This window comes from Anoplolepis gracilipes, chromosome 14, assembly GCF_047496725.1.
Source record: "Anoplolepis gracilipes chromosome 14, ASM4749672v1, whole genome shotgun sequence".
In the NCBI taxonomy this organism is placed as follows: Eukaryota; Metazoa; Arthropoda; class Insecta; order Hymenoptera; family Formicidae; genus Anoplolepis; species Anoplolepis gracilipes.
The window spans coordinates 2,924,407-2,951,664 of NC_132983.1; the positions used below are offsets into that span (position 1 = coordinate 2,924,407).

General features: G+C 25.9%; 2 protein-coding genes and 1 pseudogene across 2 annotated transcripts; 2 read left to right on the plus strand and 1 right to left on the minus strand.

Annotated features, from left to right (window-relative positions):
• Positions 1–829: 829 nt before the first annotated feature.
• LOC140672954 (lipase 3-like) lies at positions 830–5,996 on the minus strand. The gene is made up of 7 exons (XM_072905440.1): positions 5,766–5,996; positions 4,227–4,407; positions 3,909–4,023; positions 3,264–3,507; positions 2,473–2,631; positions 2,107–2,334; positions 830–1,024 (listed from the first exon to the last, which is right to left on the minus strand). The coding sequence occupies exons 1-7, from the start codon at positions 5,916–5,918 to the stop codon at positions 851–853; spliced, it is 1,254 nt and encodes a 417-aa protein (XP_072761541.1). The 5' UTR covers positions 5,919–5,996; the 3' UTR covers positions 830–850.
• Positions 5,997–7,769: 1,773 nt separating this feature from the next.
• On the plus strand, positions 7,770–16,713 carry LOC140672956 (uncharacterized). Its single transcript, XM_072905442.1, has 12 exons — positions 7,770–8,061; positions 8,907–9,087; positions 9,875–9,989; positions 10,472–10,715; positions 11,100–11,255; positions 11,367–11,594; positions 13,441–13,621; positions 13,799–13,913; positions 14,418–14,661; positions 15,460–15,609; positions 15,752–15,979; positions 16,118–16,713. The coding sequence occupies exons 1-12, from the start codon at positions 7,900–7,902 to the stop codon at positions 16,289–16,291; spliced, it is 2,178 nt and encodes a 725-aa protein (XP_072761543.1). The 5' UTR covers positions 7,770–7,899; the 3' UTR covers positions 16,292–16,713.
• A 968-nt stretch (positions 16,714–17,681) lies between these two features.
• On the plus strand, positions 17,682–25,763 carry LOC140672955 (uncharacterized; annotated as a pseudogene).
• Positions 25,764–27,258: the final 1,495 nt, after the last annotated feature.

Here is a 27,258-nt window from a genome sequence, read left to right on the forward strand (position 1 = left end):
GGGATGAGGAATATATATAACTAAATTTTTCTTGCTAAAATAACTTTAGGTAATAACAACTTTTTTAAATAAAATAGAGAGAGAGAGAGAGAGAGAGAGAACTTATTTTATATAATATTTCAATGACTTTTTATTAAGTGTATAATAAAATAAATTATATGTTATTATATGTATATAATATAAAAAATGTTTGTATAGTTAAAAAAAATTAAATGCTTTGTTCTTATTTTTCTTATTGTTAGATTAAACATATCAAACTTATCAAGAAATATAAAAAAGTATTTTGTCGAAATATTTATTGCGCTAAATGAAACAATAATAATATTCTTCAAGAGAGCATGTATATATAGGTATATACATGAGATTTTTATAGGTTTACATTTGTTAATTATATCTATACATTACTTTTTTATCAAAATTTATTAAAATTTATGCAAAGTATATAATATATAGAAAATATTTAGCATATAAATTTATAAATGTATTACAACAAAATAAACAGTGCATAGTGTGCACTTATAGTGGCCTAGTTTATACAAGAATTGTATTGCATTGAGCTTCTATTCTGTACTTCACATAAGCAGTAATAAATAAATATTTTTTCCAACTTAGAGATTTCAAAAATAAGAGCTTTAAGAAGAAATAAGCTCTACAATTCGCCAAAATAGCATAAAAACATATTAATTCATTTTTATACCAATCGTAATATTAACATATTATAAGTTTATGTTACATTAAAATAATGATTAATGATTGCTATGATTAATTGCATTTTATTAAGAGTTTAATATTAACATATATTAGTATTATATAATATGCAATATTCATCATTTATTTTGATTGTAATATATTATATTGATGTAACATTGTTTGGATTTTTCTCCTTCAGAAGCTTGAATATTCTTTCATACACAAGTTTAGGCGCATCCTTGGCCCATACAAAATCTACATGATTAAATTTGGACCACGGTACTTCGTACATATCCACTACATTGGGCAATAGTTGATAGAGCCTTTGCACATCCTTTAAAAAAATGCTTTTGTGAATTATTATATGCGATTTTTTTTATTTATTATCTTCTCAATTCTATGTACAAAGTTCGACTTATTGTTTGACATATGTCAATAGGCAAATACATATGTAATAGGCAAATGGTTATTTTAGGATAATAGCTTTTGATTAGATAAATGCTATCTGGCTGGTTAAATGGCTTTCATTCGTTTATTTGTGTTTGAATGCTATTTTTCTCGGCAAACAGCATTTGTCTGAACATTATTTAGCAAAATAGAAATAAAGATTATTTTGTAAAGCAAAAATATAGTGGATATTTAAAAATGAAAATTTAGTATGTTTAAAAATATACTACTTTGATATTTTTTACTCCTACGCAAACAATACACTAACACATAATCTTGTTTTAAAATACATAATATATATATATATATATATATATATATATATGTATATATATATTACATAAAAAATAAAAACCTCACAATACAAATTAATAATGAATTTAAAGAGCGAGTGACAGTTTATGATAAATATGTTTTATTGCAAAAATTTTCTTTTTATGCTTTTTTGAATTAAGATTTTTTTTGTTTCATCAATTAACTGATTAGAAAGAATGCTCTTAAAAAATACAGAATTTTGACATTTCTTAAAATTTACACAACAATAAATACTTTACTGGCGACTGGATTGATTAGGCTCATATATACCATTTTGTCCCTATAAGCTCACATTAATAATAATATCTATAGCATGTTTGTATAAACTTGTAAATTCTGGATTGATTTTCAGTATATTTTAGTTAATTACTTTATTAATCCTATTAAACCAAAATAGTCGAATCTTTCTACTACTTTTGCTTTACAAAATAATCTTTATTTCTATTTTTCTAAATCACATGTGTTCAGACAAATGCTGTTTGTCTAAGAAAATAGCATTTAAATACAAATAAATGAATGAAAACCATTGATTAGCCAGATAGCATTTGCCTAGTCAGAAGCTATTTTCCTAAAATAACTATTTGCCTACGACACAATTAGCGAATTAATCTCTGCTACGTATTTTATCTGAACATGCATTCTTTTGTTATTTACCACGATATCAATTAGCCAGTCATTAAGACCGTAGAACAATGCGATCGGTATCGTAATATTCGTCAGATTGTAGTCGGGAGGTTCGGGCGAGTTGTACATCAATATATTTTTGTCGCGACCATAATCGTATTGGCGAAATTTGCCCGATATGACTTCCTGGGCATAGTGCGCTATCGTTTTAGCCGAGGAACCAGCCGGATCGTGACTCAGGATGACAGACAATAGAGTCTAATTGTAAATAGGAAGCAGGAAAATAACATATTCAAAGTCCATTTTGAAGCATAATCGTACAATCTTGAGATAATTCAACGTAATGATCGAAGTTTCTATTGGAGTTGTATTTCAATCACGAATCACTATACTCACGTAATTAAATTGTTCGTAGTCGTAACCGCAGATGAAAAATATCAAATCGGCGCATAACTTTTGATTGGTGAAATTTGGTTCGCAACCGTATTTCGAAAGAAATCTCAATAAATCACTCTGAGGCAGTATTTCGTCGTTGAAAAATTGTTGCACCAGTATCTGTAATTAAATCCGTAATATAATTTACTTCTTTTTTTATTTAAGTTTTAACAGATATTTTTCAGAATAAATAAATAAATTTTTAAACAATTTTTTAAAATGGATTAAGATAATTTAAAGAAATATCGAGTTATCTTAATCCTAATTTTAATTCATCGAAGAATATCTCGTTAAAATTATAATTGAAGATTGAAAATACATATTGGCAGAAACAAATATAAGATATACACAATGTTATTCACACATTATTTTTAAAGATTTTTCAATGAAATTCCAGTAAAATAAGCTCCATTTAGAATTAAAAATGTAGTTTTTTATTAAATTAAATTAGAACATTTTGTACTTATTTAAATATTCTCTGTACATTCTTTAAATATTCCGGAATGTTTTGGAATAATCTTGTTTATTTTGGATTTTAGGAATATTTTATAAGTATTTCAGGAATATCTAGCGTTTACTGGGATTCTTAAAAAATGTTACTGTTATGTATTTATATATATAATGGAAAAACAAAATATAAAATGTTTTTTTTCTTTGTTCCGATAAAAGGATATTGTATTAAACAATTATTCCGATAATATTATTATTTTTTTATAGAGTATTATATATGTATATATTACTTTATACCAGACCTTTATCTCTCTCCAAAAAGGGGTAATGTATTTTATCGGACTTTTCAAATGGTTTACGAAAACCCCTGGTGCTAGGCTGATCATCATTTGTACCAGTTGTGCAATTTTTGGACGCTCTGATGCCATTACATAAAAACTAGTTGTGCCCATAGAATGGCCAATGTACGTATGCAATGGCTGTGATCTCATATTTGTGATAAATGTGATCATTGCAGGTAAATCATAGATGCCCATTTCGTTAAAGCTGATAAAAAATTCGACTGACATATTATCAGAAAATATAATAAATATATTGTTGCAAATAATAAAATATATCATAAAAATATACTTATGTATATAATGTATATAAATAATGCACGTAATTAATGTATATATATATCTTATATAAATTTTGGATACTATTGTTGTCAAAGAATAAGCATTTTATCTTTTGTCAAAATTTCTGAAAATACATTACTTCAGAAAGATCTTATTGTTTATGCTAATAATGTACATTTATTATTATTTTTTTATTTTTCCTATAAAAATTTTGATAATTTTGACATATTAAAAACAGATCACGAAAATGATGCAATTCCGGAAAGCTAAAGTGAGAAAAATGCTTTTTTTTTGACAAGGGAACGATTATACCAATCTATATTCCACCTGAAATCCCAAAATTTTAATTCCGACGGCGATAAAGAAATATGTGCTCTCGAATAAGTATTACCACGAGAATTACCCAACCAAACATCGTATCCCTGATCCGCTAATAGATAGGCTAAAATTAAAAAAAAAAAAAAAAACATTGTATCTATCATATAACTTATAGTTTATATCTTTTTTAAAATTATTCTATTATTATTAATATTATTCTATTATTATTAATATTAAATTTAAATTTTTTAAAGTTTTTTTTTACAGTAGAAACATTCAAATAATAAGAGATGTGCTTGAGAGAATCAATTGATTAAAAAGTTATACCGAGTGCTTTGCCTTTGCCAAGGATAATCCAGTCGGCAGAGGTACATAAAAAAGCGTGTTGCAACAGTACAGGTAGAGAGCCGTTACCACCTGGAATACGATGCAACGTCAAAAGATAGCCATCTTCTGTAGTTATAACGTGAGATTCTGCAGGATAACCTTCTCTTCTTATCATTTCCGGCTAAAAGAAAAATCCATAAAAAACAGCAAAAAAGCACTCTCCAAATTGATCTAAAATTTAAATAAATTTATGCGATAAGATGCGTAGATATTTATTTTCTAAATAATAGAGCGTTTTCGCACCAAATATGCAGAATAGATTAATTTAATATTAGCTTTATATTATATTAGCAAATATAGCTATATTAATATCAAAAAAATTATTAAAAGAATAAAGTTAAATAGAGATATTAATTATTTAATTATAAGTGTCGAATTATTTATAAAGACTACAAAGAGAAGTTTCTTTGAGTGATAAAAATTGTAAAATTTGATAAAAATTATTTCATAGTAATATTTTTACACACACACACACACACACACATACACACACACACACACATATATATATATATATATATATGTATATGTATGTATACACATATTGTCGACAGTGCGAGGTGTAGTTATTTCAACATGGAATGCACAATCCGATTCGATAAACCGGTTGAAAATGCAAATTTATTAGTATAATTAATATGATAATGATTTATTTTTATTTAGCACTTTGAGCCAGTCATAGTCCGTTCTTATATTTAAGTAAGGTCTTAAAATTCCATTCGGCTATCTGACTGCTTGAACAGAGTGTTAAAGTGATCTGAAACACCATTTACAATTAAAATGATCTTAAATATATGAATGGACTATGAATACCGGTTTTAGAATTATCGTAGAGACGTGCGTAAATAAGGCACTTAAATAGAGTGAGAAAATTTTTTTAGCTTTAGATATTTTACTTTTCTACGAGCAATTAATTATATATTCTTATAATATTATATATAATATTATATATAAGATTGTTACCATCTGCTACATTTTAACTTGTTTGTTTATATAATAATAATTTTACATAATACAGATAGAAAATGCAAAAAGAAAAATGTCTTTGTGCTTTTTCAAAATCTTTCATAACTATGTATTTTAAATGTTATGCATATATATTCTAAAGTAATAAATAATATAAGAAACTACATCTACAAAAAATTATTTTCACAATCTAGTTTATATTAAAATAAATTTTAATAAACTCGCTTTCTACACAAATATCTTATAAACGTGATATTATTTTATTAAACAAAAACTAAATTAAATAATAGCATTAAATTTAATCTAATCGCGCTAAGTGAAAATTATACAAAGAAATTATATTTCTCTTAAGAAATTTATAAAATTATATTTCCTTTAAATGGATTTTAAGTGGATTTATAACAGTGGAAATTGGCTGGATTTCGTGTACACGACTGTTTAAGTATTAATGTGCACACAAGAATCGTTTTGGCCGATCAGTATATACCTAATATTAAGAATATTTACGCTTACCGTATCGAAAATGACATCGGAATTAATGTTATTCGATTGTTCCCAGTTAGTCCACATTATTTTTTTCAGCTCATTTGATTCGGATGTTATATCTGACGTCGCACTAATATAATCATAACATAATAATAAACCCATGATCGTGATCAATCTCATTGCGTCGATGAACGATTCAAAAAACTGAAGCGTAGAAAATGATGAGATGAATATAAGAGACTGTGAGTAACTATTTCTTATACATAAGAAATGATTACTTTTAACAAGTAGTAACAAGGTTCAGCAGGATATACGCATCAGAAGGTAAACATTAAAGAAAAAAAATAAAAGGTGATCTCGGTCGTATATATGGCTGGCAAGCGGAAGACGCGACTAGAAAGCAAAGTCATTCAAGCAGAAGGTGAACGCGTACTTGAAGAGCACGTCTCGTGGAAGTGTTGGTGTGTCAGGATATGAAATATTTACATAAAATTTACATTAACTAACATTGTACGATTTTGCGTAAATTATACTGTTGTTCTTTTATGGATGTCTTCCGAAATGCACTGAAAATACTGACAGTACTGCTGCTGAAATCAACATATTCTAGTCATTCTGAAATTGTCAGACTACGGCAGCAATGCAAATCGGAACGCATTTGCAGTATCAAAAAAAAAATGGAGAGCGATATACAACCTATTAAAAATGGAAAAATCAATAAGTGTATCCAGTATACAAAATTTTATTGAAAACTATTGCGAAAGTTTATCATTTCATGAAGAAGATATTTTAAACTTATCTTCAGGAGGAGGAATGCTTCAAATATGCACTATATGGATTATATGCACGTGACAGATGTATCTAAAGTCATCAAATTAGATAAAAATTATATAAAAAATTACTATAGTAGAACCATCGATATTTTTCAATATATTCAAACTAATTCTAAAACAGATTACTGAATTGTAAACAATGGGTTAATTAAAACGATTTGACTAGCCAAAATCATTCGATTTATTCACACTGAATTTATTCATACTGAATTATTGTAAAAACAAGGCACAAAGATGAGAAAAATAAGAAAAGATATGTTAATAGATTAAAAAATTTGTTTTCTAGAAGGCAATCTCTGTAAAAGACAAAATATAAATAATCAATTTAAAAGTATCCATTAAAAATTTGATACAAAAAATATAAACTACTCTAACATATTTTATACTAATATTATCACCATTATTTATCAATATAAATATTTATTAATTTATAATTTTTATATAAAATTATAAATGTGTTTTCTTTTTTTTTTAATATTCAAAATTTGATATATTGTACTAGTAGTAATACTGATTCATAATAATTTTAAATGTAAAATATAAATTTTTTAATTTTGATAGAACAAAGAAACAAAATAAAATTTGATGTACAATTTATTAAAAAAAATGCAAAATTCTGTTAATAAAAGTAAATAATTTGAAACTGAAAATATTAAAAGATATTTTTTTCGCTCTTGAGAATAAATACTTAGTGCTTAAGTTACATTATGTTTACATTTGTTAAGATGGTATAGGAATCAAAGTATAAAGTGCATTTTACACAAATAGATTTATAGATCCTGATATTAACATTAATTTTTCAGTTTTTGCAATTTTGAAAAGTTGCAAAAAAAAAAAAAACGGATAAACAACAAAATGTTGAAAAAAATAAGAATGCTTATATTTCTGTACGATATAAAGAATTAGTGACACATTTGTAAGAAATGAAATACAAATTTAATTTAATGATTAAAAATACTATATATTGATTTATTATAATGTGCATACTAATTTTATCATCGTTTACTTTACGCTCTAATTATGATAATTCATGTATATTGTATGCATATATTTTTTGTATTGCTCTCTGATCATATGACTAATAATACGATAATATTTTTCCTGACCTTTTTTCTCTCCCAGCTGATACAAAATATCATAAGTAAATTCATTCTGACAATAATAAGAAGTAGCTTGTAAAAAGTGGTTACATATTCATATTCAGCTCACTGTTCCGCATTTTCTACTTCTTTTTCAACAATATTATATATATATATATATCTCGATACTTTCCGAGAAACTCGCATCGATACTTTTTTCACATTATTATTGAATCGTTCATTGAAGCCATGAGATTAACCGCGGTCGTGTGTCTACTGTCGTTCTGCAGTTTTTCTGGTGTAGCGCCAGCAAATTTGACACCTGAATCAAGCGTGCTCGTAAGCAGAATATCGTGGGCCAACGAGCAATTGAACAACGTTCAATTTAATTCCGATGTTATTCTCAATACGGTAAGCGTATTTTTTGCTCATAAAAACGAGGATTAAAAATTATTTCAATTAACTCAATTTTCGCAATGCTGTCGGAAAATCATTTGATAATGTTTTTATGCCTCTATTCTGGAATCTAAATTTCACTAAACCTTTACATTTTTGTTAATTAGTTTATGGTTTACAATAATATTCATATTATTGTAATTTTGTTTTGATTTTTTTAGAGTTAATTTAGTCTCAATAAAAATATATATTATAATAAATAATACTGAAATATTAATATCGATTAATTATCATTAACTTTTCTATTTTTTTTAATGTACCATGTAAAGTATACATACATTGACAAGAAACAGATGTGTGATAATATGTTGCTCTTTGATGATATCTATTTTAGTCTCTGTTTAAAATAAAAAATAAATATGTATTTATACATGTACTATATATTTATATTATAATATTATGATATAGTCATCAAAATTATTTTAATTCATGAGATAAATATAAGAAAAAGTTCAATTTTTTAAATTTATCATTGAAATAATTTCTATCGAGTTTCACATACTTTGTCATCTTTTCATTTGAAGAAGGGAGCCCGTTTTGTAATCTCTGGAAATAATCTGTTACGTTTAATTAAATAATTAATATTTCTATTTAACTTTATTTTGACTTTTCCAACAATAACTCATTATATTAATTAAATATTAATAAATAATATTAAATTAATGTATTCTGAATGTTTCTGCATAGCAGAAATGCTCTATTACTTAAAAACTAAATACCACGTACATCTTATTGCATAAATTTATTTTAACTTCAAATCAATTTTAAGAGTATATTCTTTTCCTACTGATTTTTTTTAGCCGGAAATGATAAGAAGAGCGGGTTATCCCGCAGAAGCTCATGTTATAACTACGGAGGATGGCTATCTTTTAACGTTACATCGTATCCCAGGTGGCAATGGTTCTCTACCTGTACTGCTGCAACACGGTATGTTATGCAGTTCCGCTGACTGGATTATTCTTGGCAAAGGCAGAGCACTTGGTATAACTTTTTGTATATAATTAATATTTAAAAGATATACCGAAATATTTTTGTCTTATCAGAAAAATGTCTAACAATAAGAGAAACTCTCGAATTTAAATAGTGGAAATCGAAAACAATTTTCTAATAAACTTTTAATTGTAATATATAACTTCTAATGTATGTGTATATTATACTTAAAAAAAATTTTTTAATTTATTATACAATGAATATATACAAGGTGTATACAAATTAATATTATATTAATATTATTATTACTAAAATACGTTACTAAGATATATTATTAACTAAAAGTTTGCAATAACTATTACAATTTATTTTTTGATTATGTTACCTCAATATTTTCATGCACAGAATAATAAGAGAAATTAATTGATATAAACAAAATAAATATTTAAGAAAAAGTATGTAACTGCTTGTTTGCAAATTCCTTTTCAATTAATGTAAAAAAATACATATATGTATTCATACACATATATTTCAATTGATTCATACAGATCGATTTAAGCGGACTATATTGTATATACATAATTTTAAATATATATTAAGTAAATTATATGATTAAAAATGTTTATTTAATTTTTCGGATAATAATTAAAAATTAGTCCTTTGTCTTTTAATTTAGTATTAAGAATATTAAAAATAATTTGTATTAAAATATACCATATAAGACAAATTATTAGTATATTAATATTATTATTATTAAGATACGTATTATACTAATAGATGCAAAAGTTTGCAATAAGTATTGTAAATCATATTTTTTATTAATTTCTCTAAATTCTAGCTTATTTATTAGCGGATCAAGGCTATGACGTTTGGTTAGGTAATTTTCGTGGTAATACATATTCAAGAGCGCATATTTCCTTATCTCCATCGGAATTAAGATTTTGGAATTTCAGGTACTCACATAAAATATTATAAAAATAATTATATTTTGAAAATATTGCAGTTATTTATATAGTATAAATAAAAGGTATTATAGGGTATATAAATAAGATATAAACCAATTCTTTGTGTAAAAAAAAATATGCATTTTTCTTGTTTTCCGAAAATGTATGATTTTCGAGATATCTTATTTTTTAATATGTCAAAATTTTACACAAAGAATCATGACACAGCAAATGTACTGTATTGACATATTATAAAATGAAATATCATAGTAGTATCTTACGTAGAATCTTCTATATATTATATACACGTGTACATACAATATATATTATAAGTTAGAGATGAAAATCGCTGGTATTTAATTAACCCGTTGTTTACAATATATATATTACAAACATATACATATATTTCTAATTTATATATTATATTATATATAAACTAGATGATATACATACACATTTTATGATAATATGTCAATCAAATTTTTCATCAGCTTTAACGAAATGGGCATTTATGATTTACCTGCAATGATCACATTTATCACAAATATGAGATCACAGCCATTGCATACATACATTGGTCATTCTATGGGCACAACTAGTTTTTATGTAATGGCATCGGAGCGTCCGAGAATGGCACAAATGGTGCAAATGATGATCAGCTTGTCACCAGTAGCTTTTACAAGCCATATGGAAAGTCCGCTAAAATATCTCATTCCTTTCTGGAGAGAATTAAAGGTAAAGTCATATACGTTTAATAATATAAAAAATAATTTATTAATACGAAATAACTATTAGAACAATATCCTTTGTCAAAATAAAAATAAAACATTATATACACATATAATATATATAATATGCAAAAGTTTATGAAAATTACATGATGAAGGTTTCAACTAAAGTCGTCAAATTTTACAAGATTGTTTATTAATTTTTTATTAAACGACTTTAATGCTTTTTATTAATGCGATTGTTTGCACGATGTGGCGTAGATTAAGTAGGAAACTATAACTGATAAATTATTACACGTTACTAAAAAAAATATATAAAAGTAATAAACAAAATTTTTAACCTTTACTGAAAAAAATTATTACATCACAAATTAGAAATCTTTGATTGCAGATAATGATACGAAATTTCTTCCACGACGAATTCATGCCGCAGAACGATCTGTTTAGATTTTTTTCGAAATACGGTTGCAAGCAGAATACGATAAAAGAGATGTGCGCTGACGTAATATTTATGATTTGCGGTTACGATCGCGAGCAGTTTAACTACGTGAGTAATAAATTTACAATTGAAATACAATTTCGATGGAATCTTCGATCATCGCATTCCGTCATTTCAAGATTACACTTCAGATTGGACTTTATGTATGTACATGTTTAGACTCTACTGCCTGTCATCTTAAGTCACGACCCAGCCGGTGTCTCGACTAAGACACTTCTTCACTACACTCAGATATTTCAATCAGACAATTTTAGCCAATATGATTACGGTCGCAAAAAAAATCTGTTACTGTACAACTCGACTAAACCTCCGGATTACAATCTAGCAAATATTACATTACCTATCGCCTTATTTTATGGTCCTGGCGATTTGCTGGTTAATATCGTGGTATGTAAATAAAATAAAAAATAGCAGAGATTTATTTGTGCTAATTATATATAAATAAGGTATAAGTTTTGTACAAAAAATCAGGAAGATAGTTTTAAAAAAATCGCTTGCAATAATTTACGCAAACACTTTTTTAAGGACTTGAAAAGGCTTTATCACCTACTGCCCAATGTAGTGGACATGTACAAAGTGCCGTGGCCCAAATTTAATCACGTGGATTTTTTGTGGGCCAAGGATGCGGACAAACTCATATATGAAAGAATATTCAAGCTTATGAAGACAAAAAATTTGAATAATGTGATATCGGTGAAGTAATATTTTTTATATCGATTAAAATAAATAATTATTGCATACTAAATCTTTAAAAAAATTGATATGATTGATGGCAGTCACATTCATTAATTTAGTGGGACGTAAAGTTCTAAAATTATTCAAAATATTTTAATGTTATTTACGATTAGTGCAAAGTGTGTGATTAATGAATTAGTATAAATGTTTTTAGGCAATAGGTTGAGATTTTTTACTTACAATTAGCGTATTTATTTGACCTTTGTCAGCTTCTTTTTTGTCGGTATTTTTTTCGAACTGCTTTACAATTGTTTGACTATAATAAAGTAATATAATACTTCTTCCTCTTCTTTTCTTTCACCTGAAAAATTATTAATTATATAGTGACAAATCATTCTACTATAATAGTACGTAGAGTAAAGAACAATTCGCAGTCGTATTCATCTCGCCTTTGCGTATTCTGCTTTTCTCGGAATAATCCCGATACTCCGAAATACTTAAGTTGTTCATTTTCTTTTAGAGTTTATTGAATCATTGACGTAATGAGACCATTAATCGGGATTATATTGTATTTGCTGTCGTTTTGCGGTCGTCTTGGTGCGGCGCCGATAGAGGTGACCTCCGAACCAAACACGCTCATGAAGAAAATAATAGAGACAAACTGGAATCAGTCAAACACCCAATTTATTCCTGATGGTATTTTCAATACGGTAAATGTATTTTTTCACTTATAAAAACGATTAAAATTTTTATTTTTATATATCTTATTTTATAATCTAATTAATGCTTATAAATGGTGTCAAAAAATAAACACAAATGATCTTATGTCGCGATTGACATTCATTCTTTTCTTTTCTTTTTTTAAAACCAAAAATCTTAATTTTGCAAAATTAATACATAGTCCTTAATATCATATAAAATATTATTTATATTTTCTTGCTCTAAAAGAACCGATTTAATATTTAATGGTTAGTTCTGATCAACTAACATTAAATCTTTTTTTATCTTTTATATTTTATAGTATGTGAAATGTATGTATTTATAATGCTACTATATTACTTTAATATTTGTATAGTAGTTTGTTTAAAATAATTAAAAATAAATAATCTAGTTTACATTATATTATAATTATGTAAAATAGTCATTAATTTCAAATACAGTGCAGAGTTTCAATTCAAAAGATAAACATAAAAAATAAATATAAAATTATCTAAAATATGCTTTTGAAATTATTTATATTGAGCTTTATATTTTATTATTCAAAAGAATCTGCAGTTTCTGCAAATTATTCTACAATTACACTTAATTAAAACTAATGTTTATTTAATTTTGTTGTAAAATTTATAATTTATAATTATAATTGTTATTGTTATTATTAGGATTTTTTATATTAATTCTTTATGTTTATTAAATATTAAAGTTTTATATTTATATTATTTATATTGTAGATTATATTCATTTATTTGAAAATAAATAAAATATACATCTCTTGTCGCTGAAATTTATTTTAAGTTTAGAGTTTTTTCTTTTTCTTACACAGTTTTTTTTTGTCTTTCAGCCAGAGTTGATAAAAAAGGCAGGTTACCCCATGGAGGCTCACGTCATAATAACGAAGGACGGCTATATCTTGACGTTACATCGTATTCCAGGCGGCAATAGTTCTCTACCTGTGCTGCTGCAGCACGGTTTTCTAAGCACATCCGTTGACTGGGTTATTCTTGGCAAAAGCAAAGCACTCGGTATAACTTTTCAATCAAAAGATTTCCTTCAACCATATCTCTTATTAATCCAATGTTTCTATTGTAAAAAAAAAGCATAAAAAAATTCAAATTTAATATTATATAATAGAATAATTTTATAAAAGATATAAGCTATAAGTTATATGATAGATACAATGTTCTTTTTTTTAATTTTAGCTTTTCTATTAGCGGATCAGGGATACGATGTTTGGTTGGGCAATTTTCGTGGTAATACATATTCAAAAGCGCATATTTTCTTATCTCCATCGGACACGAAATTTTGGGATTTTAGGTACTTGCCCAAAAAAGCATTTAAATTGACATAATTATTACAATAACTCACACAATCAGATATAATTTAATATAAAACGCAAGATCATCTTAAATTTATAAATGGATGTTTACTTCTACAGCAGTTATTTTAAACGATATTCATTTAATGATAAATTCTACATATATACATGTAGGTAGAATATAGACAAGTATATATTACAGAGATTTTACTTCATGTCAATAAAGTACGCATCTTTCTTTTTAAGTAAAGTTTCCGTAAATGCCTCGTTTTCGAGATATCTCACATTTTATTTATGCCTATACAATGCATTTGCTATTTCTTGATTCTTCGTGTAAAGAATTCTTTCTGTAAAAGTTTGGTGCTTGCTTATATGGAATATTTTATTTATTATCAAACATATGTATATACATATTTATATACATATGTATATACATTTATATTATGTTTGACATTGTGTCACATTGTAAATATTTTATGGCATATTGATTGAATTTTTTTCAGTTATAATGAAATGAGCATCTACGATATACCCGCAATGATTACATTTATTACAAATATGAGATCACAACCATTGCATACATATATTGGTCATTCAATGGGTGCTGGCAATTTTTACATAATGGCATCAGAGCATCCGGAAATCGCTCAAATGGTAGAAATGATGATTAGCTTAGCACCAGCAGTCTTTGTAAATCATATGCAAAGTTTTATACAATACTTGGTCCCTTTTAAGGATGAAGTTAAGGTAAAGTAACATATATTTACTATTCATTAGTTAAAAAAAATTAATGTCATAGATATATTTGTTTGCATGGAAATTATGGCATATAAATTTAAAAAGTAATGATATGTAATAAAAAATAATTATTGAATTTATTTTTGTTTAGTGAAAAAGAAGTACATTTTTTTGTTACAGATTAAGTTTGTAATAGCTAGAAGTAAATATTCTGGCATATAGAAAAACATAAGCAATACGATATTAGCAGTAAGCAAATCGACATTTTTGATTGACTTACTTACTATTTAAATCTTATAATTGATTCATAAAAATATTTGCCGGTGATTGATTGCTTATCGCTTATTGCTTATGTTTTTTTTGTATGTTATTCGCTTAACATGTTACATCTCAATACTTGTTCTATCAATCGAATAAAACGAATAACGAAAAAGAAAAATAAAAAGATTTATCTCTCAATGAAATATAAGTAACAAATGCAGGAAAAGTTAATTTTATACATTTCTAAAAAAATTAATTTTAAACATTCACAAAGTTAGTTTTTTTCATGCTTCACATTCTGTTTATGCCGTATATATTCGATTTTAATTAAAAAAATGTTTTTACAATAAATTAAAATTATGATCAAAGCAACTCTTAAAAATTTTATAAATTAACTTAACGCGTTAAAAAAATTTCTTACAATTTATTTATTTTAAAAAAATTATATATTAAATAATAATTTATAATTAAAATTATAAATTAAAACTTAAACAAAACACGAATTACAAATAAATTACAATATAATTAAAAGATCTTCGATTGCAGACGATGATACAACTGTTCTTCCATGGTGAATTGCATCAGGATTTTATAAATTTTTTTATAAAATATGTCTGCGATCAAAACAGCATGAGAGAGATCTGCTTCGATGTGATGTCTATGATCTGGGGTTACGATCGCGAGCAGTTTAATAATGTGAGTGCGTGTAATTTCACGATCAAAGTATAACTGCGCGACGATCGAAGCTTCGACTGTCACATTCCAACTTGAGCGATCTCGTTTCAAATTGGACTTTATGTAAATGACTTTGCATCTATTGTTTATTATTTACATTCAGACTTTGCTGCCCATCATTTTGAGTAACGATCCTGCTAGCACCTCGATTAAAACGCTTACGCACTTCGGTCAGATAGTCGAATCGGGCAAGTTTCGCAAATACGATTACGGTCGCGAAAAAAATTTGTTAATCTATAATTCAGCGGAACCTCCGGATTACAATTTAGCGAATGTTGCGGTACCAACAGCGTTATTTTACTCCGACAATGACTGGTTGATCAGTATAGAGGTAAGTAACGAAAAAATGTTCATATAATGGAAATATATTGCAGTAACTTGCTTTCTTACAGATCAAATTTTGTGCGTAGATTCAAGAAGGTAGTTAAAAAAAATCATGTACGATAACTTACAATAATATTTCTTTCAGGATATACAGAGGCTCTATCGCGCATTGCCTAATGTAGTGGACATGTACGAAATACCGTGGCCCAAATTTAATCATGTAGATTTTATATGGGCCAAGGATGCGCCTAAACTCGTGTACGAGAGAGTACTCAAGCTTATGAAAGGGCAAAATTTCAATAGTACATTAATGAGATAATATATTATCAATTAAATTGAAAAATAAATATTGCATAAAACATAAATATAAACTTAGAATATTCTAATATTATTTACAATTAGCGCAGAAGTAATTAGTACAAATTAGAATAATACACGTATGTTCAAAATGCAAATTATTAAATACAATTACTTATATAGTTATAAGATTCGCTATAAAATTATAATTTGTAGATTTTAGAATTTGTAGATGGAATAACTTGTAAATAGATAACCCCCAGTTATTTTTCACACGTCTTAATCTATGTGTGGCTTTTATATCTCTATCAAATATAATTTTTGTTGGACGTTCAATGTTATGTTAAGTCTAATAATTTTGTTTATCTTATCTTTGCAATGATTACACTATACAACTACACGTATCTTAATTATGCGATAGACATAATAAGTTAGCGATATTTTTTATCTGTTTGTACATACAATAAAAATAATTAAAAAAATAATTTTCTTCTATTTTTTAAACTTGCAGTTAAACAATACAATATTCTACATAATTTTATATATTTATATCAGAGATGTGCAAAATAGCTGTCCGAACTCATTTAAAATGGAAAATACAAAATAGTTGAAACATTTTCATTTAAAAATACAAAACACAAAATATTTTTGGACGTTCATTTAAAATAGCAAATAGAAAAAAATAAGTATTTTTGAAATGTCTTTTTTTTTAATTTAATATATTTAAGTATTTATATTTATATTTAAATTCTTATTTTTCTTGTTACCTATATTTCTTATTTGTTTATTAGATTAAATTTCTCTATTCTTATTTTTTAGAAAATAAAAAAAATACAAAATGACCAATTCCTAAACATCTATTTACATGTAGGATTTATCTTAATAAAGTGCAGTGTGCAGTGTTGAATAAATGTCTTGATTTACTGTTTAGAATTATTAAAAATTAATCAATTTTTGAGTTTGGAAGAAAAATGCATTTGAAATAGAAGATGCTGAGTAATGAAAATCATTAAAATTACCATTAAAAATTAAAATGAAAACGTAAAATGGTAAAATTTTTGAAACCACGTATTTTAAATATAAAATACAAAATAAGCATTTTGCATTTATATTTTAAATATAATACGTTTATTTCAAATAATATACATTGATTTATACACATGATTATTGTAAGTAGTATAATATCGTTAGTTCTAATTTTTACTATATTTTTGCTATATTTCTAACAATTTATTTTATACATATATTTTTCTAAACGCTTTATGATTGCATAATAACGTGATAATTTGTTTTTCTTCCTAATTAAAAAACAAATAAAAAGTTATGAATAAACATGATGATTCATTTTAATATTGAATGATTTGTAACTAGCGATACTGCGTAGTTGTATTATAGTAAAAAGTAAAGATAGGGAAAACATTCTATTAGACGGTAGTCATCCACAGACGTTTATAGACGTCTAATAGTCGTCTTTCCGACCATTTCTTATCGATTCATTTATTTCGTGTTCTGTTCATTTTTTCGATAATATGTATTCTCATGCTTTGGAAGAATCTTATATTGTACGTTTTTTTTTATTGTTTATTGAATCATTCATTAATGTTGTGAAATTGATCGGAATCGTGTATTTAGTATCGTATTGTAGTCATCTTGATTTGGGGACAGTAGATGTGACACTCGAGCCAAGTGCATTCATGAAGACAATATCCTGGATTAACAGGATTTGGCCAAACAATAGTCAAGTAAATTCCGATGTAATTCTCAATCCGGTAAGTGTGCCTTATTTATGATTCACTGAAATGAGAATTAATATTTTTCATTATTTTGATTAGCATTTTTCAACGCCGTCAAAAAATTATTGAGATATTGAAAATAATTTTATGCCGCGCTAACCACTTTTTTGTTTAAATTGTTAAAATTGAAATCTAAACTCCACAAAATTACACATCATTATTAATTACAACTACAATAATATTCAAATCTCTTTTTGTTAATTATTTTAATGTTTAATTACGAGTATCGTTTAATTATTAAATTATTAAATTATTATTAAATTTTCTATCGTTTTAAAATTTGTATACACACATACATAATAATATGTGAAATACAAAATAAATATTATTATATAAAAATTGCATATATATATATTGACTAGTCAATCGCGATGGACGATCGATTAAGCAAGCCTGGTAAAAGTAATTAAAATTATTTTAATTGCTATGATACAAAAAAGATACATAAACAACTTTATAGTTCTTTATAATTTCTTTTTAAAATAATTTTTATTGAGTTTTATACTTTATTATGTAAAAAGACTTTGTTCCTATAATTTTTTCCAACTAGCATCACATATTTAATTATATATTAATATTTTATATTCATATTATTGTATTATTATTATAGAAACACTTTATTATGCCAAAAATAAATTTATTAGACTCATTTTATCACGTAAATTTATTGTAATGTTAAACAGTTTTGAAAGTAATATAGTATTTTTATTCTTTTTTCAGTCGGAGATAATAAGAAAAGCGGGTTATCCCACGGAGACACACGTTATAATGACAGAGGATGGCTATCTCTTGACGTTATATCGTATTCCAGGTGGTAATGGTTCTCCGCCTGTATTACTGCAACACGGTTTTTTTTGCAGTTCCGCTGTTTGGATTATCCTTGGCAAAGGCAAAGCACTACGTACGACTTTCTAATTAATTCTTAAGAGATATTCCGAGATTATTGTACGTTGATCTCACTTTTACCGGAAAAGACAACGTTTAACAAAAAGAGAAATTCCTGTATTTAAATGTTGAAAAAACTTGCTAATGCACTTTTAATTGTAATAGAATTTCTAATACATTTTATTTAAAAATATGTTTTAATTTAAATAATATATATTTTAATAATATAACATTTTTATATATATATATTTTATAATTACATATATTTTATATTTAGAATATTTTTATATTTAATTTATCTGATGTAGTGAATTATTAGTTTGCAGTCTTAATCTTTTGTTAAAAATATTAATATAAATATGTGTAAAATTACAGAAATATTACATGAGAAATTTTATAGGAAAAGATACAAATTGCAAATTATATAATAAATGCTATAAACAATTCTTTTTATATTCTAGCTTATCTATTAGCGGATCAGGGATACGATGTTTGGTTGGGCAATTTGCGAGGTAGTACCTACTCGAGATCACATATTTCACTATCGTCGTCGGAATCAAAATTTTGGGATTTCAGGTATTTATATAAAAATAAATAAAAATAATGGTGTTTAGAAAGTAATGATAATTGTCTGGTTTAATTTGTTAAACACGCATTCAAAGATTTTTTGGCAAACTCACACATATGTATACATATTTTTTTTTCATTATATACCATATGTGTCGACATACATACAAATTTTATGACAATATACAATATTAATTGAATTTTTCATCAGCTTTAACGAATTGGGTATTTACGATTTGCCTGCAATGATTACATTTATTACAAATATGACATCGCAACCATTACACGCATATATTGGTCATTCTATGGGCTCAACTGTTTTTTACGTAATGGCAACAGAACGTTCGAAAATTGCTCAAATGGTGCAAATGAAGATTAGCTTAGCGCCAACGGTCTTTTTAAACCATATACAAAGTTGGTTACAATACTTGGCCTTTTTAGCAGAATATAAGGTAAAGTAAGATGTGCGAATAAAAAATAATTATTAAAAAATAATTTATTACGTATAATGGCTATTTAAAATACGAGTATCTTTTTGGCAAAACATGAAAAAAACAATTATTTTTTTACAATATATGAAACTATATATATATAAATAGATTAGTGTAATATTTTTAAAATATTATTATTAAATGATATACTTTGAAGTGAATGAAACACAAATGATTCTTCAAATATAATTAATATAATTTTGATATTAATATTGCTATAACGCATAAGATTGAAAAGTATTGATAAAACTAACTATTTAAATTTGTTATTTATTAGCAAAAAATAAAATACCTTTCCCTATTTTTTCAGAGTATATATAGATAAAATTTGCATAACTGTGTACTAAATAATAATGTTACAATTTAGACAGCGCATGTTCTTATAAAATGTCTAAAAACAACTTAAAGACGTTTAATTGTAAGATCGTTAGACTTTATACAATATAAAACAATTTATCTCTCAAATATAAATGAGAAATACTGAAAATTTTTTTACAAAATTTGCAAAAAATTAATTCCATAGAGACATAAATATCTTCTTTCTGTTTTATATCCTATTTATTTCTTCTATACACATTTAATTTTCGATTTCAATTTTAACGAGTTTTTCAAAGAGAAAATTAAAATAGTAGAAATTCTTTCATGATTCTTTCATAAATTATTTCAATTTGATAAAAAAAAATGCTTAAGAATTTACTTTTTTATTATAATATTACTGCTAAAAGTTAAAAAACTAATAATTACAAATACACTATCATTAATAGCTCTTCAATTTCAGATATTAATACGATTTTATTTTCACGAATTTATGCTAAGCAATTTTATGAGAGTTTTTCTTAAATACGGCTGCACTCAGTACATTCTCAGAGAGATCTGCATTAACGTAATGTTTGTGATGTTCGGTCATGATCACGAACAGTTAAACTACGTAAGTAATAATTCCGTAAATGTTACATTCGAAGTACAAAATCGAAGCTTCGATAATCACATTTCGATTTACAAGATCACGTTTCAAATCGAATTTTGTGTATATGTCTTTATTGTTTTGTATATATTGTATTCTTGATTGTTTTTTTTTATTGTTAGACTCTGCTACCCGTCATATTCAGTCATTTACCAGCCGGAGGTTCGTTTAATACGATAGTGCATTACACTCAGGTATTCCAATCGGGCAAGTTTCGTCAATACGATTATGGTCGTAGGAAAAATCTATTTATTTATAACTCAGTGGAACCTCCAGAATACGATTTAGCAAATATAATGATCCCGATCGCGTTATTTTATGGTCCTGGCGACTGGCTGGAAGACCACGTGGTAAATAACAAAAAAATAAATGTAATTTGTTCGTAAATCGGGAAAATAAATAATTTAAATGAAATTACGTAAAATAATTCAGGATTATTTTTTGAAGGATGTGAAGAGACTTTACCGCATATTACCCAATGTAGTGGACATGTACCAAGTGCCGTGGTCGAATTTTAATCACGCGGACTTTATATGGGCCAAGGATGCACCACAACTTGTGTACGAAAGAGTTCTCAAGATTATAAAAAGTAATAATGTTCTTACATCGAATCAAATGATGTCATACCAATGGAAGAATATTACGTCGGCAATTAAAATAAAAGATGAATATTGTACACTAACTCGTCGGTGGTACTGTTAATGTGACTGATAATCATAATTGTTAATTTAATAAAATTCGAATATTTTAATATTATTTATATATTTATTTAATGATTATTATTAGTGCAAAAGCGAATTAGTATAATACGCATATTTTTAAGTAAATTTATTTTGGAGAGTAATGAATTGTTGTAATAAAACGTAAAATATATGCAATATAGCAAATATATAAATTATAATATAAAGGCAAAAAAATTCAATAAATATTGTTGCGTCCGTGCCACCGATTCGATAATAATCAAAACACACACACACACACAACAAGACCAACACTCGCGAGCCACAAAATAATTAAAACACTTATTTAAATGAATACAAGAACGTTTTAATAAACAACAATAAATTATGTGCACTAAGCGAAAGATTCACAAAGCCGTTCGAAAGCACGTCCGACGCGGTCGACAGCTATCCGAAAATCTCGCAATCGTTATTGATTAATCCTCTCTTGACAACGGAGATTTTTTCGAGACAATTTCATATGAAGACAACTTTAGCCCATCGACGGCAGGACCGTAACAATATTATAATATAGTCATCAAAATTATTTTAATTCAAGAGATAAATATAAGAAAAAGTTCAATTCTTTAAATTTATCATTGAAATCATTTCTATCAAGATTCACATACTTTGTCACCTTTTCATTTGAAGAAGAAAGCCTGTTTTCTCTGGTAATAATCTGTTACGTTTAATTAAATAATTAATATTTCTATTTAACTTTATTTTGACTTTTCCAACAATTACTCGTTATATTAATTAAATATTAATAAATAATATTAAATTAATGTATTCTGAATGTTTCTGCATAGCAGAAATGCTCTATTACTTAAAAACTAAATACCACGTACATCTTATTGCATAAATTTATTTTAACTTCAAATCAATTTTAAGAGTATATTCTTTTCCTACTGATTTTTTTTTAGCCGGAAATGATAAGAAGAGCAGGTTATCCCGCAGAAGCTCATGTTATAACTACGGAGGATGGCTATCTTTTAACGTTACATCGTATCCCAGGTGGCAATGGTTCTCTACCTGTACTGCTGCAACACGGTATGTTATGCAGTTCCGCTGACTGGATTATTCTTGGCAAAGGCAGAGCACTTGGTATAACTTTTTGTATATAATTAATATTTAAAAGATATACCGAAATATTTTTGTCTTATCAGAAAAATGTCTAACAATAAGAGAAACTCTCGAATTTAAATAGTGGAAATCGAAAACAATTTTCTAATAAACTTTTAATTGTAATATATAACTTCTAATGTATGTGTATATTATACTTAAAAAAATTTTTTTAATTTATTATACAATGAATATATACAAGGTGTATACAAATTAATATTATATTAATATTATTATTACTAAGATACGTTACTAAGATATATTATTAACTAAAAGTTTGCAATAACTATTACAATTTATTTTTCGATTATGTTACCTCAATATTTTCATGCATAGAATAATAAGAGAAATTAATTGATGTAAACAGAATAAATATTTAAGAAAAAGTATGTAACTGCTTGTTTGCAAATTCCTTTTCAATTGATGTAAAAAAATACATATATGTATTCATACACATATATTTCAATTGATTCATACAGATCGATTTAAGCGGACTATACTGTATATACATAATTATAAATATATATTAAGTAAATTATATGATTAAAAATGTTTATTTAATTTTTCGGATGATAATTAAAAATTAGTTCTTTGTCTTTTAATTTATTATTAAGAATATTAAAAATAATTTGTATTAAAATATATCATTGTATTTATTTATACATATATATATACATTATATATATACATTAAAATATATATTGTAAATTATATTTTTTATTAATTTCTCTTAATTCTAGCTTATTTATTAGCGGATCAAGGCTATGACGTTTGGTTAGGTAATTTTCGTGGTAATACATATTATAAGAGCGCATATTTCCTTATCTCCATCGGAATTAAAATTTTGGAATTTCAGGTACTCACATAAAATATTATAAAAATAATGATATTTTGAAAATATTGCAGTTATTTATATAGTATAAATATGAAGTATATAAATAAGATATAAACCAATTTTTTATGTAAAAAAAAAAATGCATTTTTTTTGTTTTCCGAAAATGTATAGTTTTCGAGATATTTTATTTTTTAATATGTCAAAATTTTACACAAAGAATCATGAAACAGCAAATGTACTGTACTGACATATTAAAAAATGAAATATCATAGTAGTATCTTACGTAGAATCTTCTATATATTATATACACGTGTACATACACTATATATTACATACATATACATATATTTCTAGTTTATATATTATATTATATATAAACTAGATGATATACATACACATTTTATGATAATATGTGGATCAAATTTTTCATCAGCTTTAACGAAATGGGCATCTATGATTTACCTGCATTGATCACATTTATCATAAATATGAGATCACAGCCATTGCATACGTACGTTGGTCATTTTATGGGCATAACTAGTTTTTATGTAATGACATCAGAGCGTCTGAGAATCGCACAAATAGTGCAAATGATGATCAGCTTGTCGCCAGTAGCTTTTACAAGCCATATAGAAAGTCCGCTAAAATATCTCATTCCTTTCTGGAGAGAATTAGAGGTAAAGTAATATACGTTAAATAATATAAAAATGATTTATTAATACGAAATAACTACTACAACAATATCCTTTGTCAAAATAAAAAATAAAACATTACACACACATATAATATATACAATATGCAAAAGTTTATGAAAATTACATGATAAAGGTTTCAACTAAGTCGTCAAATTTTACGAGATTGTTTATTAATTTTTTATTAAACGACTTTAATGCTTTTTATTAATGCGATTGTTTGCACGATGTGGCGTAGATTAAGTAGGAAACTATAACTGATAAATTATTACACGTTACTAAAAAAAAAATATATAAAAGTAATAAACAAAATTTTTAACCTTTACTGAAAAAAATTATTACATCACAAATTAGAGATCTTTGATTGCAGATAATGATACGAAATTTCTTTTACGACGAATTCATGCCGCAGAACGATCTCTTCAGATTTTTTTCGAAATACGGTTGCGAGCAGAATGCGATAAAGGAGATGTGCACCGACGTAATATTTATGATCTGCGGTTACGCTCGCGAGCAGTTTAACTATGTGAGTAATAAATTTACAATTAAAATACAATTCCGATGGAACCTTGGATCATCGCATTCCGTGATTTTACGATTACACTTTAGATTGGACTTTATGTACATGTTTAGACTCTACTGCCTGTCATCTTAAGTCACGACCCAGCCGGTGTCTCGACTAAGACACTTCTACACTCAGATATTTCAATCAGGCAATTTTAGCCATAATGATTATGGTCGCAAAAAAAAATCTGTTACTGTACAACTCGACTAAACCTCCGAATTACAATCCAGCAAATATTACATTACCTATCGCCTTATTTTATGGTCCTGGCGATTTGCTGGTTAATATCGTGGTATGTAACTAAAATAAAAAATAGCAGAGATTTATTTGTGCTAATTATATATAAGTCAGGTATAAGTTTGTATATAAAATCAGGAAGATAGTTTTAAAAACATCGCTTGCAATAATTTACGCAAACATTTTTTTAAGGATTTGAAAAGGCTTTATCACCTATTGCCCAATGTAGTGGACATGTACAAAGTGCCGTTGCCCAAATTTAATCATGTGAATTTTTTGTGGGCCAAGGATGCGGACAAACTTATATATGAAAGAATATTCAAGTTTATAAAGACAAAAAATTTCAATAATGTGACATCGGTGAAGTAATATTATATCGATTAAAATAAATAATTATTGCATATTTAATCTTTAAAAAAATTGATATGATTCAGTCACATTCATTAATTTAGTAGGACGTAAAATTCTAAAATTATTCAAAATATTGTAATGTTATTTACGATTAGTGCAAAGTGTGTGATTAATGAATTAGTATAAATGTTTTTAGGCAATCGTTGTTTTAGCGAATAATCATTGCAATGAATCGTAATCGAATGTGCAATATAACAAATATATAAAGTATAAAGGCAAAAAAAAGGTTAAATGAATATATATATATATATATATATATATATATATTCTTAAACTGATATTTTACTTTTTATTACACGTATTACGTTTATCGATCCATCTGTGTATATTTATGATAACAATGACACAAATCATTCGAATTCGTGTAGAAAAAATTATTCGAATATAATCGTATATAAATATATATAGAATAATATTATATAGAACACATACGTCTTTATATTTATATGTTTCTTAACACAATTCGACCAAATCTATGAAAACCAATCAATATTATTTTCCACCTGCATCTATATCAAGTATTCATATTCTTCAGGAAACAATGTAACGACGAAAAAAGTGGAGTTGTTTGTGAGAAAAAGACCAAGTTTTTTGTAATATGTATTATACATATGCATATTTATTGTATAGCAATGATTATGCAATCCTAGGCACGATATAAACTAGCAAGCAAGGATCAGTAGAGATGAGCATGATTTGAAGCGGAGAGTTTGCTGTTATCAAGCGACCAAGGCTGAATTATTTAAAGAAGAAGACTTTGCATTGACAGATGCACCTAAGTCATTGAATTTAATAAGAAATTATGTGTAAAATTAAGAATTTAAATTTTACCGCTTTTTATTTACATTAGAAACTATTCGTGCATAGAACTATTGTCAGGGTAACATAATGATAAAAAAAGATAAATGGAATGTTGGAAAATAGTTAAAATGTTAGCCTTCTAAAAAGTAATCTTTGTAAAAAGAAAAAATACAATTGATACCATCTATTCAGAAGGTATGAACATTTGTGATTACAAATTTTATATGAAAAGTATAACTACTCTATATTTGAATTTTTTAATATTATTTTGCAATGAATTATTTTTATAATTTTTATTTGTCGACTTGTAATATTTATAGAAAACTAATAAATGCATTTAATTTCTTTTCTTTAACAATATCGACGCTTCGATAAACTACAATAATATTGCATTATGATTTTTTATTATTATAATATAATATAATGGTAATATAATTTTTAAGTGATTAGTAATTATATATTGCTTCACGTTTATAAAGAGAAGAAACAAGAATCTGATACACGATTTCTTTTAAAATTTAAAAATTTCTGTTTAAAAAATCTACGTTAAAAAGTGTAAAATAATTCACAGCTTTAAATTTGAATAAATAATTAAAAGATAGCATACTAAAATTATTTTGTTTTTGATAAATACACGAGACGCACAATATAATAAATTATATTGTATTTTTTTTCTTTTACAAAGATTATTTTTTAGAAGGCTAACATTTTAACTATTTTCCAACATTCCATTTATCTTTTTTTATTCAACGATTAAAGTATCTTATTATTAGTTTTACTGGTTTTTCGTTTTAATCCTAACTTATCTGGTAATAATTGATTAGAAAAATTACATTGCGGTATATAAAATTTGTCTTAAAATATTATAGAAAGCATAAATTGCATCTCAAAAATACATTTACATTTT

Coding starts and splice junctions, on each gene's coding strand:
- LOC140672954 (XM_072905440.1), bottom strand. CDS start 5,918: ATGAGATTGATCACGATCATGGGTTTATTATTATGTTATGATTATATT. Junction 4,408..5,765: donor CCGATGTCATTTTCGATACG/GTAAGCGTAAAT, acceptor TTTTTCTTTTAG/CCGGAAATGATAAGAAGAGA. Junction 3,508..3,908: donor TTAAAATTTTGGGATTTCAG/GTGGAATATAGA, acceptor ATTTTTTATCAG/CTTTAACGAAATGGGCATCT.
- LOC140672956 (XM_072905442.1), top strand. CDS start 7,900: ATGAGATTAACCGCGGTCGTGTGTCTACTGTCGTTCTGCAGTTTTTCT. Junction 8,062..8,906: donor CCGATGTTATTCTCAATACG/GTAAGCGTATTT, acceptor GATTTTTTTTAG/CCGGAAATGATAAGAAGAGC. Junction 13,914..14,417: donor ACGAAATTTTGGGATTTTAG/GTACTTGCCCAA, acceptor AATTTTTTTCAG/TTATAATGAAATGAGCATCT.